Source organism: Rhinolophus hipposideros (assembly GCF_964194185.1).
Source record: "Rhinolophus hipposideros genome assembly, chromosome: 14".
Classification (NCBI taxonomy): domain Eukaryota; kingdom Metazoa; phylum Chordata; class Mammalia; order Chiroptera; family Rhinolophidae; genus Rhinolophus; species Rhinolophus hipposideros.
The window spans coordinates 20,228,936-20,245,091 of record NC_138060.1 but is presented as its reverse complement, the minus strand read 5'-3'; the positions used below and the strand labels follow the sequence as shown (position 1 = coordinate 20,245,091).

Below are 16,156 nucleotides of genomic sequence, written 5' to 3'. Positions count from 1 at the left end.
CCCATGCCTACTGAATGCCCTGAGTGTCCCCCACACAGAGCTCCCCCCACAGATCCAGGGACCAAATGACACTCTGGCAGCAAGTGCAAGAATGACCAGCAACAGCAACAGCCATAGCTAACACTGCTTCTTGTAGCCAGGCACTGTTCTAAGTGCCTTAGTTGAATTAACTAAATATATGCTCCCAGCAGCCATAGGGAAACTTATCAGGCCCATTTACAGCTTAGGAAACTGAGGTTAGGTGATTTGTCCAATTCTCCCTCATCTGGTAAATGGCGGAGCTGGGATTGGAACCCCTGCTGTGTGGTATCAGCATCTGTGTGCTTAACTACCCCCATGTGAATATTCCACTCAGGCTGAGTGGCTGATGGCCAAAGCCAGCTGGGAGTTAATGTCAGATATTCCAAAGTATCACTTAAAATGAATGTATGAAAGAAACATGTAATACCTACATATGGACTTGGGGTCCTGAAGAAGCCCTACCAGGAGCTGGAGGTTATATCCACTCGGGTAAGAGCCTCAGGAGGCAGTTCCCAGGTCCCCACCCTCAACTCAATGTCCCAGCTGGGAGTTTATTTCCCAAAGATAGATAGCCACTGCTCAGAAGCTGTGATTTCAGGAGCCAGAATGGCAGCCCACCTGCTGGCTCCTTACACTGGTTCCTGAAATACCCCAGCAGGGTTCCTTCCTTTCCTTGGCTTTGCCTTAGGTCCAGATAAGTGCAATGTCACAGGGTGCAGCGAGGTGAAACTACACTTTGGGGAGCTGCTGGCCCTTCAGGTGAAAGTTGATGGGCCTCCACCCACTTCTTTCCAAAGGGTTTCTGCTTGTTCTCTGCTGGCTTCTGTTCAGTTCCCACTCCAAACAAGGCCCACGAGGGCCCAGATCAATGACACAAATGCTGAGCTGCACGGCTGCCCCAGGGCCCAGGGGACACAGCTCTCAGTGGCAGGCTGGGGGGCAGTCAATGGGGTCTCAGAAACCAACCTGTTGTCTGGAGTAGCCTGGCCTCTTGAGGGAGAGCTGTGGGCTGCTGGCTGGCTGGTCACTGTGAGCAAGGCCCAGCCCATTTCAGGACTCATTTTCCCCTCCTGTATAGAGAGAAAATGGGGTAAACATGAAGATTTCTTAAATTCCATTTAATTCTAAATTCTGCATGACGACTCTGGCTCCCTCCAAGTCCCCAGGTGTCCCTCAGGGGCCTCTTGAGCAGCCTCAGAATTCTTATTTTGAGTTTTCCCTCTTAGAAAATTCCATTTGGAGATAAGGCAGTTTCTCACTGCCTCTTTGTTCCTAGCAGTCAGTTCTCTGTACATCTCACAGTCAGGTGCAGAGCTTTCAGCACGGCCATGACAGAATCCATACACTAGCTTCCTCACCAACTCCACTGAGTAGTGGCTGAGTCGGGGGTCACTTTGCTCAGAAGAGCATGGGTATGGCAGGTACATGGTTACCACTCTGGGAGGTTCGGGGGCTGGCAGGGTCCTGGTGGGGCCCAGGAGTTCCCAGTCCTGAGGAGGAGGGGACCAGACCCTGCCTCTGCAGCTCCCATTGTCCTGGAGGCCAGCCCTCCAGCCTCACTGGAGACTTTTGGAGAATGACTCTTTAAGAGGTTGAGGGCTGCTGAGTCCCTGGCCAGGCCTTGGGAATGCAAGGATGAATGTGACATGGCCTGGCCCCGCAGAAGTCTGGAGTCTAGAGGTGGTTTGCACAGTCTTAAATGTGCAAACCTCAACACAGGGTAACGACAGAGCAGGGCTTCCTGTGGTGAGGGTAGGGGCCCAAAGAGGAAGGAGGGACTGGAGCTGGCAGAACTGAGAGCTGCAAGGCGCAGAGAAGGGGAGGGCATGCCAGTGGGAAGAGAGGAAACTCAGAAAAGCAAGTTGGAGGCAGATTGCAGAGAGAGCGGGATCATAGGACTTGGGGTTTGTCCTTTCCCTGGGGCCACGAGATCCACAGAAGCACAGTGAGCGAAGGCTTCGGCCGTGGAGGTCAGAGCCTCAAGAGTGATGGATCTGCTTCTGAGCCTTGGCTGCCTGGAGAAGGGGGCGGCGGCAATCCAGAGGCCATGTTAGTGGTGTGGGGAAGAGGCAACGATGCCGAACGATGCCATTTGCTATAAATATGACTCCACATCCGGTCACTATTGCCCCCACCCAGGGAGTCCCAGGGCTCCTTTGCCAGCACACAGCTTCTGCGCTCTCCATGTCCCCCAGCCACTGGGAGTAAAGTCCCAACACTGTTGACAATACCCACTGGGCCCCCTTGGTCCAGGCAGATCCAAGTCCCGTTATTCCACCCACGCCCCGGCTTCCCAGACAGCCTCCCGCCCCCTGATCCTCCCACCCTGCACTGCAGGTCACTGACCCGACTGGTCAGCTGGCTCATATAAAGACAGCAAGTCAGGCCTGTGTGCCCAGTGATGGCGTCTGTTCAATGGCCCTGCATCATCTTGGCCCTGCTCTCCGGCTTGGTGGTCCCCAGCTTCCCAAGAAGTCCCTCCCGGCTGCTTGAGGTAAATCTGTCCCCTATTCACCATCCGGGCCGTCACACCAGCAGAGGTACCAGCCTGGGCGGTCCTCTACATGGGTGAGGCGGAGGGAGAGGGTTGGGCAGTGAGCTGCAGGGGACAGGGCTGGGTGTTAGGAGAACTGGGCTCCAAAGCTGCCATCTAATCCTGAGCAAGGCTCTTAAATCTCCCTGCACCAATGCTTCCCCACCTGTGAAATGGGTGATGCATCAGGAAATGCTAACCTCACTGAGAACCTATGAAGGGCCACATCTGAGAAAAGGGCAGAAGCCTCTAAGAAGGGCTGAGCTGAGCCCTGTGGGGTGCAGTGGTGGCGAGGTGTTCTGAGAGGAGGCCTCAGGGGCCTGGAGTGCAGGGCAAGGCAGAGTGAGTCGGGGTATGTGGGACAGGGAATACTCCCCTGGGTAGCCTGGAGACCTGCCCTCTCCAGATCTCAGTTTCCCCTTCCTACTCTGGCATGTGGCTCCGGGTGGGTCCTATGTCCAGAGGCCCCTCAAGGTGTGGGGGTCACTCTGGCCTCACCCTGGCCCCGACTAAGTGGCCTTCGCCTCAGCCTGACCTCTATGTTTGTCTTTGTTTTTGCAGAAACGGAGCCTGCCGGAAAGGGTGAGGACTTTCACCAGGGATGGGCAGGGTGGGGTAGGGCAGGACGGAGATGTTACACAACAGCAGGTCCCTCACAGCTGGCAAACAGCTCACGGCCCCCTGCCCTGGCAGACTCCCATGCGACTCAAAACGCCCGGGAAAAAGTGCCCTAGAACCATGCCCCTCGGAACCTCACCAGATGCCGCTCAGGATGACAGCCATTCCAACAGGCCTTCCTTCCACAAACACTAGGCACTTGCCAGTACCAGGCTGGGCAGGGGACACACGTGAATGGTCCCATCACACCCTCACGAAGCATCTTTAGATATCCATATTTAAACCAGACATCTCCCTAGAGCCACCCTCGGTCCACCCCCACCCCGTGGGAAAGAGGGTATTGAGGGCAAGAAGGCCCGCCCCACACACCCCTTCGATGCAGGAAATGAGTACCTATTTGGGAGACAGAATCAGGCAATTACCAAACGACACAACTGCGTGTGTGTGTGAATGTGATCATTCTAAGTGGAGGTGTGAAAGGTGAGCAGGACAGGCCGCTGACCCTGGCTCGGCTGGAGCAGGTGGAGTGGAGGAGGTCGAGCCTGCCTGGAGGTTCTCAGAGCCCTGGGGACACTACCCTGAGGGTGATGGGGAGTATGGGAGGGCTTTAGTGGGAGGTGGGCAGGGTCAGATTTGGGGTTTCACAAAATGTCACTGGCTACAGCTGCCTGGAAAGATTATAGGGTTAAGGAGGCAGAGCAGGGTCTCCTCCCCCTCTTCCTCTGCTCCCTCCCACCTCCCGCTCCTCTTGGCATAACACGAAGTTCCTTTTCATGGTTTAAAACTCCCCTCCCTAAATGACTTCTTGCTGCTGAGCAACGAGGTAGGCTGAGCTCAGGAACTTGTGGTCTCAGGGAACAGGGAGAAACAAAGGCCTGCATCAGACAAAGCCCCTGCCCCCCCAAGAAGCCCCTGATCTCCTAGGGGAGAGAGGTGCTGAGAAAGGTCGGCACGCGCCCGAAGGCAGAAGGACTAGCCAGGTGCCCACGATCAGAACCATGGTGGGCGCCTGAATATGGGGATGGAGGACTCCACCCAGGCTTCCAACATGGGTGACTGGGACAGTGGGGGGGGTCACTTACCAGGCAGGAGCTTGGGAATGTGGAAAGGGACCTTGGGAGGGGAATGGCCAGGTGGAAGACCTGGTTTCCCAGTGGCCCAGCTGGCAGGTCAGCACTGTTACCTCCACTCCCGCTCCCGCTTCCACAGGCCGATGACATTGAGATCTATAGCACGAAGATCAGCTGCAAGGTGACCTCCCGCTTTGCTCACAATGTTGTCACCACGAAGACCATCAACCGGGCAAACACCGCCAAGGAGGTTTCCTTTGACGTGGAGCTTCCCAAGACAGCCTTCATCACCAACTTCTCCTTGTGGGTGTCCTCATGGCTGCTGGCTCTGGGCTGGGTGGGGGGCAGTCTGGCCCAGCTTGAGCCCCGCCCAACTTCCTTTCCCTGCAGGACCATCAATGGTGTTACATACTCTGGTAATGTCAAGGAGAAGGAAGTCGCCAAGAAGCAATATGAAAAGGCTGTGTCCCAGGGCAAGACCGCTGGCTTGGTCAAGTGAGTATGGACCCCAGGCTTTGGGGAGAACATCTGGGCTTCAAGGGATGCGAACAACAATTATAGCTGCAATGGTTATTGTTGTTGCTATTACTATTATTATTGCAAAATGTGCCCGTAATTCTCACAATATTCTCCCATTTTCAACTGAGGCTTAGAGTGGGAAGGTGTCTTCCCCAAGGGGCTGGGACTCGAATCCAAGGCCTGGGACTGCAGGAGCTGTGCCATCTGTGGGGGCAGACATTGTCTTGCACCCCCATTCAGGGCCTCCGGGAGGAAGCTGGAGAAATTCACAGTCTCGGTCAATGTAGCTGCGGGCAGCAGGGTCACCTTTGAGCTCACCTATGAGGAGCTGCTGAAGAGGCACAAGGGCAAGTATGAGATGTACCTCAAGGTCCAGCCCAAGCAACTGGTGAAGCACTTTGAGGTAATGAAGCGCCCCTGCGGCTCCCGCTGAAACTGTGGATGAGGGTGTGAGCTGGGGGACGGTCACTGGGGCAGAGGCCAGAGCAGGGGCCAGAACGCAGAAGTCCAGGCCCCACCACTCGGCTGAGGAAGCTTGGGAGAGTTACAGAGGTTCTGGCCACAGCACCTGGGCCAAGGGAAGGGGGCTGGGCTGGACTCACTCACATCCTTAAGTGCTGGGCCCTTGGGGCAACCTGACAAAGCGTCTCTGGAGAGCTTGTAACTGGTTATGGGGGTATTTTACCCACGTCAGAGCTGAAAGCCAAAGGAAACTCTTTGGTGGTGGAATTTGAACTCCATCTATGGGAGAGATGTGGGGTCAGAGTACCACTGACGGCCCTTTTGGTCATTTTCTTGGTGGGAGACACCAGGTGTGGCCATCACAGAGATGTCACTAGACCATGGCTGCTGGCTCTGGACCCGGGAGGCGAGTGTGGCCAACCTGGTCCCTGCACTGACCCATCTCCTTCGCCTCGGCCTTGTCCTGGACGCTGGCCTCTGCATTACTGAGTGACACCTCCTTACCTTTGGACATTTCAGATCGAGGCAGACATCTTTGAGCCCCAGGGCATCAGTACACTGGACGCTAAGGCCTCATTCATCACCAATGACGTCCTGGGCAGTGCCCTCACCAAGTCTTTCTCGGGCAAAAAGGTGGTGTGGATGCCTCTCAGGCCTGGGGGGCAGGGGTAGGAACACAGACCCTAGCAGGACCACACTGAGCCCCAGGGCTTGGCTGATGCAAGTGTGTGTGAGTGTGTGTGTGTGTGTGTGTGTGTGTGTGGCAGGGGGATAAATCTGCAACCGTCAATGCCTCCCTGGCCACCTGGGTGAGGAGTGAGGATGCTGAAGGCAGAGGGCTGCTTGCTGGTGAGGACCCACCAGAGAAACGGGTGTCAACTGTACGGGAGGGACAGGGGAGCCATTTAAAAAGCTGGGTCTCATTCTACCTAAGCAGGGCAGGTTACTTACTGTCCCTGCTTTACAGATAAGGAGACTGAGACCAGAGGGACTATTTAGATCTGACTCTACACTGAGGAGCGGAAGATGAAAGGGCACTTCCTTCTTGGTGCTGGTGCTTGCCTCTAGTCCCCAAAGCCCCCAGCTATTCCAGGGTCTTGCTGGTTGTGGGCAGTAGATGCATCAATGTTTCCACGGACAGCAAGCCTCACTTAATCAGGGCTTCCAGTGTGGTCCGGTCTGCGGAGCACACTCAGAGGGCTGCTGGCGTCCGCAGGGCTACGGCCCTGCCCTGGACCCTCTCCCACTTCCCTGCTCTGCGTCCTTCCCCAGCCCCTCCTCTTGGCACCAACACATGCACTACCACCCACCATGAACTTCCTTTTCATAGTGCAAAACTGCCCTCCCTGACTTCTCAGTGCCAAGTGCCAAGCAGGCTGAACCACAGGACTTGTGGGGCCCACTGAACAGGGAGAGAGAAAGGCTGAATCAGACAATGCCCTTGCCCTTCATGGCTCCCCGATCTCCCCGGGGAGAAGGGTACTCAGAAAGGCCAGTGTCAGCCGGATGGTGGCAGGACTGCCCAGGTGCCCACCTCCGGGCTCCTCCCCATGAGGGCAGCCCGTGGCCCGAGCTCTGCAATAGGCAGGCCCTGGCCACGCTAATCAGTCCCTCAATCTCCCTCCCTCAGGGCCATGTGTCCTTCAAGCCGAGCTTGGATCAACAGCGTTCATGCCCTACCTGTACAGACTCCCTCATCAACGGAGAGTTCATTATCACCTACGATGTGAACAGAGAGTCTCCAGCCAACGTGCAGGTACCTTCCTACTGGCTCCATCAGGCTGTCGATTCCCAGTCAAGGTGGAGTAAGGGCTGGTGTGGGAGGGGCGACAGTTGCCCAGAGCCTCAGCCCAAGGCCGAGTTTCCTGCAGGGCATGGGCATGGCAGGCAGCCCAGAGCCTGTGTGGCCTCCCCTGGAGGGTGGAAACAGACATCTTCTTGGGCTGCGAAAGTCTGCTTCTATTTGCAAGAGTAACCAACGTGAGTTGCTAAAAGGATACCTGGCTTCCAGTCTCTCTTTCCCCTTTCCAGGTAGTCAATGGCTACTTTGTGCACTTCTTTGCTCCTCAAGGCCTTCCCGTGGTGCCTAAGAACATAGTCTTCGTGATTGACGTCAGCGGCTCCATGCAGGGTCGGAAAATGGAGCAGGTACTCTCCTCTGTGCAAGTCGGGGTGACGGATGGGAGAGAGAGAGATTTTTTTTTTTAAGTGGACAGAGCTGATACTTCCAGGGAAAGAGGAAGGTGTGGGACAGGATTTTTAAAATGGCACAAAGCATCCGCCACCTTTTGTTGCAGACAGCATAGGCCCCACCACCCACAGGGCTGGGAAGACACAGGGTGTCTGCTGCTCCCTCTCCCAGCTTCTTGACTGTTTGTCTTTCTCTTTCCCAGACAAAGGATGCCCTCCTCAAAATCTTGGATGATGTGAAAAAGGATGACTTCCTGAATTTCATCCTGTTCAGTGGAGATGTGTCCACTTGGAAAGAGAATTTAGTTCAAGCAACACCTGAGAACATCCAGGAGGCCAGGGCCTTTGTGAGGAGTATTCAAGATCAAGGAAGTAAGAACAGAGGGGAGAGCAGGGGCTCCCACTGTTCCCTCTGTGCCTGTGCAGCCTGTTTCCCTCTCCTTGGGGCACAGACTGCTGGCCCAGGCCCTGCAGACCCTGCCTGGGGGTAGAGGTGGGAGTTGGGGCGTGGGGGTCCTTAGGCTTGATATCAGGGTGTTTTCTCTGTAGTTTAGGAAAACCCAGTTTCTGTTTCTAAGCCATGATCCTGGTGCCCCACACGTCCCACCAAGATCAGGCAACAGAGAACCCATTTCGTTGGCTGTTTCTGATGGAAAATCACAAATGATGTCTTTACTGCTGCTCTCCTCCCAGTGAGGGGCTGGGAGTGCATCTGACTGTTTTCCAAATTGCTTTTACAGTCACCATGTACTCCTAGCCTTCCGGCAACCCTGAGAGTTCAGTCTTTGTATCCCCTTTTGAAAGACTGAATCGTTCATTCTTCACTCACTAGTCAGTATTGAGCAAGTGCCACCGCGTCCTGGGGCACATGAGCAGGGCCTGCTGTCCCACCCTCCTTCATCCCGGCCCCTGCCGGCCCCCTCCCACGGTGCTGTCTGTCTGTGTGCCAGTGACCAACATCAACGACGGGCTGCTGAGAGGCATCAGCATGCTGAACAAGGCCCGGGAGGAGCACAGAGTCCCGCAGAGGAGTACCTCCATCGTCATCATGCTGACCGACGGGGATGCCAATGTTGGTGAGGCCAGCACCCATGCTGACTGCGCCGCAGTGCCTGGCTGCCGCTCCTGGCTCTGTAGCCTGTTTGCTGCAAGACCTTGCACAGCTCTCCCCAGGGACCCCACAGCCTGTGAGCCCCAGGGGCAGGGCCCTGCCTCCTCCTGCCAGGGCTCCCCACCCTTTGCCACCACAAGGGGTCGTGGCCATGAGCTCTGCACGTGCAGGAGTCAAATCTCTTCAGACAGTCCAGACAGGTGTCAGGGCTGTGGCTAGAGTGTGAACACCGCTTTCTCCTGCAGGTGAAAGCAGACCCTCCAAAATCCAGGAGAATGTACGGAACGCCATTGGGGGCAAGTTCCCCTTATATAACCTGGGCTTTGGGAACAACCTGAATTATAACTTCCTGGAAAGCATGGCCCTGGAGAATCATGGGCTTGCCCGGCGCATTTATGAGGATTCTGACGCCAACTTGCAGTTGCAGGTATGCCTTGTCGTGCATGCCTCCAGGGATGATGCACTCACTCCTTCCTCAGGAAGCTGTTCCATCATGTGACAATTTCACTTATTAGAAAGAGTTTATTTTCCTCTAAGGTTGAAATCTACATCTGGTTAGTTCTTTCCCATCACTAACGGTTCTGATTTTGTCCTCAGGCTACACAGAACACACTTCCTTCCTTCATAGGATTGCCAGATCAAATAAAGGACATCAGTTAAATAGGAATTTCTGATGAAAAAAACTAGTAATTTTTTACTATAAGAATGACCTAAATATTGCACAGGACACTGCGTTAGTTTGCTAGGGCTGCCATAACAAAGTGCTACGAACTGAGTGGCTTAAACAACAGACACCGACTGTCTCCCAGTTCTGGAGGCTCAAAGTGCAAAATCAAGGTGCTGACTGGCGTGGTTCCTTCTGAGGGTTGTGAAGGAAGCCTCTTTCAGGCCTCTCTCCTTGGCTTGTAGATGGCTGTCTTCTCCCCGTTTCTTCACATCATCTTCCCTGTGTGTCTGTCTCTGGGTCCAAATTTCCCCTTTCATAAGGACACCAGTCATATTGGATTGGGGCCCACCCCAATGACCTCACTTTAACTTGGTGACCTCTGTAAAGACCCTACCCCCAAATTTGGTCATACGTTAGGTCCTGAGGGTAAGGAATTTCACCTATGTATTTTAGGGTACACAATTCATCCCATAACAGATGTACTTATAACAAAAACTTCTTGTTTATCTGACATTCTAATTTAGCGACATGTCCTGTCTTTTCATTTGCTAAATCAGGCAACCCCACTCTTCCCGTCACAGGTGTGTGTTCTAATAAGTGTTTCCACCTCTGCAGTGGACCTCCTGTGCCTTCATTCCCGTCTGCTCCCCCCCCATATCTCCTTTTCTAGTTAGCCTTTCCTTCTCTCCTTCTTCCTTTCATTCCAACAAACATTTCTTGAGTATTTTCTATGTGCCAAGACTCTGTCCTTACCTCTTTTATTCTTCCCAGTCTCTGCCTAGGGGGACAGGGAGGGCTCCCACATACTGAAGGGCACAGGCAGGCAGGGACGTGTAGTAGTGGAGACCAGGACCCAGGCCTGGCCCAGCCTGCGGGACTCATCAACCTTCAGAAGTGTCAGTGGGAGAGCGCCCACTCTGTCCTCTCCATGCACACCTGCCCTGGTGGCCTGAGATCACCAGGGCACCCATTTGGACTCCAGGGCTTCTATGAAGAGGTGGCCAACCCACTGCTGACAGGTGTGGAGGTGGAGTACCCCGAGAATGCCATCTTGGACCTCACCCAGAACACTTACAAGCACTTCTATGATGGCTCTGAGATCGTGGTGGCAGGGCGTCTGGTGGACGAGGACATGAACAACTTTAAGGCAGATGTGAAGGGCCATGGGGTAAGCGGGCCAGCGCCCACATGTAAGCCAGGCATGGGGGGTAGGCACTGACGGGGCTCTGGCGACCTGGCGGATGGTCCAGGAGTGGCAGCCCCTGAATCGGACCCACTGGCTCCAGGCCTGCAGCCCTCAAGCCTCTCATATTCTCTACCCCTGCCCAGGCCGTCAGCGACCTGACCTTCACAGAGGAAGTGGACATGAAGGAGATGGAGAAGGCCCTAAAGGAGCGGGACTACATTTTTGGGAACTATATCGAGCGGCTCTGGGCCTACCTCACCATTGAGCAGCTGCTGGAGAAACGGTGACCCTGGCCCACCCCTCACATAGCTGGGTCCCATGCCAGGCTCCTGGCACTGCCCCAAAACCTCCCTGTGCTGGCTCTGCTCTGGGGGGTGCCCAAGAGGAGCAAGACTAGGCCACACCCCGGGAAGTGCACCCACGCACACCCCCAGCTGCCCTGCCCAGTTTTCCACCAAGCCCTTCCGAATGTTTTTCCAGAGGCCGAGCCCAGTCTGACATTTGGGGGCAGTGATGATGAGGTTGAACACAACTGAAGGCTGGTCATACCTTAGCCCCAGAGGGCAGAGGCTGGGCGCATTTGAGAGGACCACGTCAGGCTTCTTTTAGATGGAATTAGCCCCTGCTGCAGGGTCTGGCATGTGCTGGACACTCATCATGAATGATTGTTGTAGTAGCCATTTGAAGCCCCTTATATTTTATACATAGAGAAACTGAGGCCCCCTCAGAGAGGAAGCACATCCTATCCATCTGTCCCAGGGAGACGGTGAACCAGATTTTTCTGAGTGCTAGTGGGCACCCTGGGGAGAGGGGACCTGAACTGCCTCTGGGGCTCTGGGCCTGGTGCTGGGAATCAGAGCAGCAAAGCAGGCAGGGAGCTGTTCTGCACGCTGACCTCCTGCCCTGCTGCTCTTCACAGCAAGAACGCCCAGGGTGACGAGAAGGAGAACCTTACAGCCCATGCCCTAGACTTGTCCCTCAAGTACCACTTTGTTACTCCTCTGACCTCCATGGTGGTGACCAAGCCTGAGGACAATAAGAACCAGATGGCCATTGCTGACAAACCTGGGGAAGGTGGGCACAGAGAGTGGAGGCCTTCCTCCAGGACCCGGGCCTTGGGTACCCAGAAGAGGGGTGGGCCAAGCTGGGGATACTCAAACCTATGAAAGAGAGGCAGGTCCAGGGAAATTGTCCAGGCGCTGGGGAGGGCATTGTGGAGGGAGTAAAGCTGCCTGCATGTACAGTGGGGTGTGGGGTGCACAGGATTCTCTGAGTGTCTAAAGGGATATGAATATAGGGGCTCTCTGCTCAGGGTCATTTCCAGCAAAGGAACATAGACTGCAACATAGAAAGGGTAAGCACTTCCAGCCTTTAAGTTAGGCCTGGAGCATGCTCCTGGGGACTGTGACAGGAAAAAGACCTGAGAGCTAGAGGCTGGGACCCTGAGTATCCCTGCAACTGGGCTTGGGGTAGGGGTTGGGGGTTGGCATTGGGAGGCATGGGAGGCAAAGAGCTGGTCCAGACCAGGCCTCTGGCCTCCAGGAGCTCCTGGTTCCAGGGGATACCCAGTGGGAGTATCGCTGGCTGCTAGGAGGCCATTAGCCTAGGGCTGGCTGGACAGGCAGCAAGCTGGTCACATCGGTCCTGCCACCAGCAGTATGTGGCTTCTAACACATTTTCCCTCTTCCTCCCTCACAGGGGCTGCGGATACAGGTGAGCTTCAGTCAGCAGCTGGGTGGGTGTCCCAGGAAGGCGATAAGAGAGAACCAGGGTCGCCTTGCCAAGTGCACTGGGGATGCCCAGACTAGGAAGGGCCACGCAGGACGCCTGGGCTCAGGTCTCGGCTCTGCTGCCAACACATGAGCAACCCTGGGCCAAGCCGTGCCCCTCTCTGAGCCTTGCGGTCCTTGTCACTTGGATGGGGGTGGCTTCCCCTGCCCAAGGAGGGAAAACCAATATGAGAATATTCTGTGACTTGCAAAATGAGCAGTTTCCCATATCAGGCACATACCCTCGAGGGAGTGCTCTTAAGTTCCCATTTTACTGTGAGGAGACAGCCATAGAGGTTATGTATTTGCTTAAGAGCTCAGTCAGCAGGTGGCCAAGCCAGGATTTCGGCCCAGGCAACCTGTTTCCAGTGCCTGAGCAGGAATTCACAGCACTCTGTACTATTAGGCTGGTGCAAAAGTAATTGCAGTTCAAAAAATTAAAAATAATTGCAATAACCACAATTACTTTTGTACCAACTTAATACCACCAACCCTAGAAAGAAGTTCCCTGGGCATGCCCCCGTCTCTACGGCCTAAACCCAAGGGTCACATTGCTACCCTCTGTCAGGATTGGGGCTTCACTGGGAACCAGTAGCCCCAAGACAGGCAGAAGGTACGGGGTTGGGGGAGAGGGAACCCTAGACCCCTCTCATGACTGCCCTTTGGCTTCTTTTTTCAGTGATCCCCTCCATGGCTTACCTGAGTGAGTACATGCTACCGCACTGCCCCCGCCCACTGGCCAGATCCTGGCCCTGTGCGGCTCCCCACTGGAGTCTCTTCTGAATCGGCTCTCTGGGACAGGCGGATGGTTGGATCCTGAGGAGACAGGGGGCGAACGTGGAGAACATTAAGGAGCAGGAAGGGGAGGAACATGAACCAAACTCTAAACAGGCCTGCTTGCTTAGCTGTTTAGCTCAGCGCTCTCTCCCTTTGCGTCCACAGACAGCTACCAGGCTCCAGTAAACCCCTACTACTATGGTGAGTTCCCCGGCTCCTCCCAGGGTGAGGCTCAGGGCCCAGGGCCTCCTACCTCTCTAGGAGCCCATCCCCCAGGGGCCAGGAGGCGAGGGGAAGCCCCTGGAACAGCGAGAGGTTCTGGGAGCCAGCCCCTTCTCTGATGTGCCCTCAGTGGATGGAGACCCCCACTTCATCATTCAAGTCGCGGAGAAAGATGATGCCATCTGCTTCAACATTGACGAGGAACCAGGCACAGTGCTGCGCCTCATTCAGGACCCCGTTACAGGTGGGGGCCATGAGCTTTTCTTGCGAAGGCCTGGAGTCCCTAGGGAAGGTGCACGGACCAAGTCCTCACTCTGCCTGACCATAACACACCCATCTTCATATGCAGATTACATCCTGGAGGGGGCTGTCTGGAACCACGGGCTCACCACGTCCCCCAAGGGCCGGTGTGTTGGCGCGATGGTTAGAGTTAAGGGTGGCATGGCCCTGAGGGCAGATCACAGCCTATATCTGGGGAATAGTTTTTCTCTACTATAGTATTTACAACACTCCCTGGCCCAGGTAAGGGGAAGACCTACAATGTGGGCCCTCACCACCATGGTGTCTGGGAACAAGTAGGTTTAGCTCTGAATTTCTGGTCTCCACTGGGGGCCCCAGTCTGCTACTTCTCAGCACGTCTGGCTGAGGGGGAAGGCACATCCTTACAGGCCAGCTGGATGCAGAAGGTCTCGCTGGCCTCTCACTGCTCCGTGCCTCTGGCAGGCCTCACAGTCAATGGGCAGATCATCGGTGACAAGACAGGAAGCCCTAACTCCGAGACCAGAAAGACTTACTTTGGCAAACTGGGCATTGCCAACGCTCAGATGGACTTCCGGATTGAGGTAACGCCAGAGAAGATTACTCTGTGGAATGGGGCTGCACAGAGCACTTTCAGCTGGCTGGACACAGTCAAGGTCACACAGGATGGGTAAGGCCCCTCTACTGGATCTCTGAGGAGTGTTACAGTCTGGGGATCTAAGGAGGGCTGAGCTATTTGGAGAAATCTCAGGACAGAAGATCCATACAGTTCACAGGAGAAACTGGTGGTCTTGGCGTTCAGCCCCTGCCTGCCCAGGGAAGGTGACCATGGTGGACCCCACCTAACCTCTGGTGCCCCTGTCAGAAGCAGAATTGGTAGCTGGACAGTTCATAGGGTTGCCCTTGAGGGAAGGACTGTGTGGACGAAAGCATTAGTGGGACCTGGCAATCTGATGATAACAATAATCCTATTTGTATCTTCTCAAAGTACTCAGCTTCTCCTCTATGTCTTTAGATGGCTCAGAGCCTGGTGGGAAGGGCATGACTCTTACTCCCACTGAGGCTCAGAGAGGAAATTCACACAGGAAGCCAGTGGCTGAGCTGGGGCTCGATCCCAGCTCCAGACTCCCAGGACAGCCCCTTTCCTGCTTACAGAGGAGCAAGGATCCACTCAGGGAGGGCATAGTCAGCACGCATGAGGTGTCTTTACTCCGTCACTCCTGAGACTGTTCCTTGAGTCTGTGTGCTCTCAGGTGCCATGCACAGGCAGGCCCTGCCAAGCTGCCCTTGATTCAGGTGCCACTGGGCTCCTTGCTGCCCTCTTCTCTCCTAGGCTGTCCGTGATGATCAACAGGAGAAAGAACATGGTGGTCTCCTTTGGAGACGGGGTTACCTTTGTGGTTGTCCTGCACCAGGTGTGGAAGAAACACCCCGTCCACCAGGACTTCCTGGGCTTCTATGTGGTAGACAGTCACCGGATGTCAGCACAGACACATGGGCTGCTGGGTACGGAATGTTCAAGCTTTAGGCTGCTGTCATGGCAGAAGGGGAAATCCATGTGAAAGGCCGTCCTAGTCACTGCAGACCCAGTACACAATACCCCATTCAGCCTTTGCCTTAACCCTGGAAGGCCAGAGGCTCTGTCACCTAGGGTGATGGCAGGGGCTGACAGTGAATGTTTTTATTTCCAGGACAATTCTTCCACCCCTTTGACTTTCAAGTGTCTGACATCCACCCAGGGTCTGACCCCACAAAGCCACAAGCTACAATGGTGGTGAAGAACCATCGGCTGACAGTCACCAGGTGAGGGGACTCCTCTGATGGCCCCATCCTGCCCAGTAACAAGCCAGGAGGAAAGAACTCTCTCCTCCCATGCACATCAGCCCAGTGGGCTCTTGTCTTTTGTGGGTACCCTCATTTCCCTGTTATCTTGGCCCCCTCTAGACCCTTCCTAATCAGGTAAAGGCCAAACTTGGCTCTTTAGGAGTAATTATGCAACCTCATTCTTGACCAAAAGAGTTCTGGACTCCTAGAATTGGCAACTTCACACCCTTTTTCAACCTTGGGTCCATGAGCACAACAGCCATCTTGCCTATCCTGTCTATCATAGCATCTCTCTCCTTTCTCCAGGGGCTCCCAGAAAGACTACAGGAAGGATGTCAGCATCGGCACAAAGGTGGCCTGCTGGTTCGTCCACAATAATGGCCAAGGGCTGATTGACGGTGTCCACAGTGACTACATCATCCCTGACCTGTTCTGAGTAGACATACCAGCTCCTGCCGAGATGGCTGGTTCAGCTCACCTGACACCTGGAACGGGGGCACAAAGTGGGGCCTAAGGGAGGGCTGCGATAATAAAGGCCGAGGCAGAAGCCAGACCGCCGCCAGCCTCTGCATGCCTCTTGGAGCCCCTCCTCCAGGGCACACTAGCTGGGACCCCAGGTAGCTCAAAGGAGGGACTGGATGCAAGGGAGGCAACTTCCTGGGCGTCCCCACCAATGCAGCTGAAAGACAGGGTTTTTTGGGGTGGCACTTTGGAGAGTCAAATGTATGATAATGAGGGAAGGAAAAAAATCAAGAATTGACTCTGGAGCAAAGAGGCTCTGAGAAGTTGGGAAGGGCTGAGTGTATTTCAGAATCCAGGAGGGTCGTGAGAAGAGTCAGCGGTCCTGGCTCAGGAGCTCCTCCCAGGACCTGCAGGCCTGAAGATCCCTCCATGGCTCAGAAGCAGAGGGTTCTCCAGGGCAGACACAG

At 55.0% G+C, this 16,156-nt stretch overlaps 1 protein-coding gene across 1 annotated transcript; it reads left to right on the top strand.

The window, feature by feature from the left end:
• Positions 1-2,420: 2,420 nt before the first annotated feature.
• On the top strand, positions 2,421-15,779 carry ITIH3 (inter-alpha-trypsin inhibitor heavy chain 3). Its single transcript, XM_081071816.1, has 22 exons — positions 2,421-2,515; positions 3,116-3,136; positions 4,382-4,545; positions 4,633-4,737; positions 5,002-5,164; positions 5,743-5,856; positions 6,854-6,979; positions 7,255-7,371; positions 7,617-7,785; positions 8,364-8,489; positions 8,770-8,951; positions 10,174-10,359; positions 10,521-10,660; positions 11,297-11,451; positions 12,076-12,090; positions 12,826-12,849; positions 13,089-13,124; positions 13,276-13,389; positions 13,869-14,073; positions 14,737-14,909; positions 15,095-15,206; positions 15,534-15,779. The coding sequence occupies exons 1-22, from the start codon at positions 2,423-2,425 to the stop codon at positions 15,661-15,663; spliced, it is 2,670 nt and encodes an 889-aa protein (XP_080927942.1). The 5' UTR covers positions 2,421-2,422; the 3' UTR covers positions 15,664-15,779.
• The last annotated feature ends 377 nt before the right edge of the window (positions 15,780-16,156 follow it).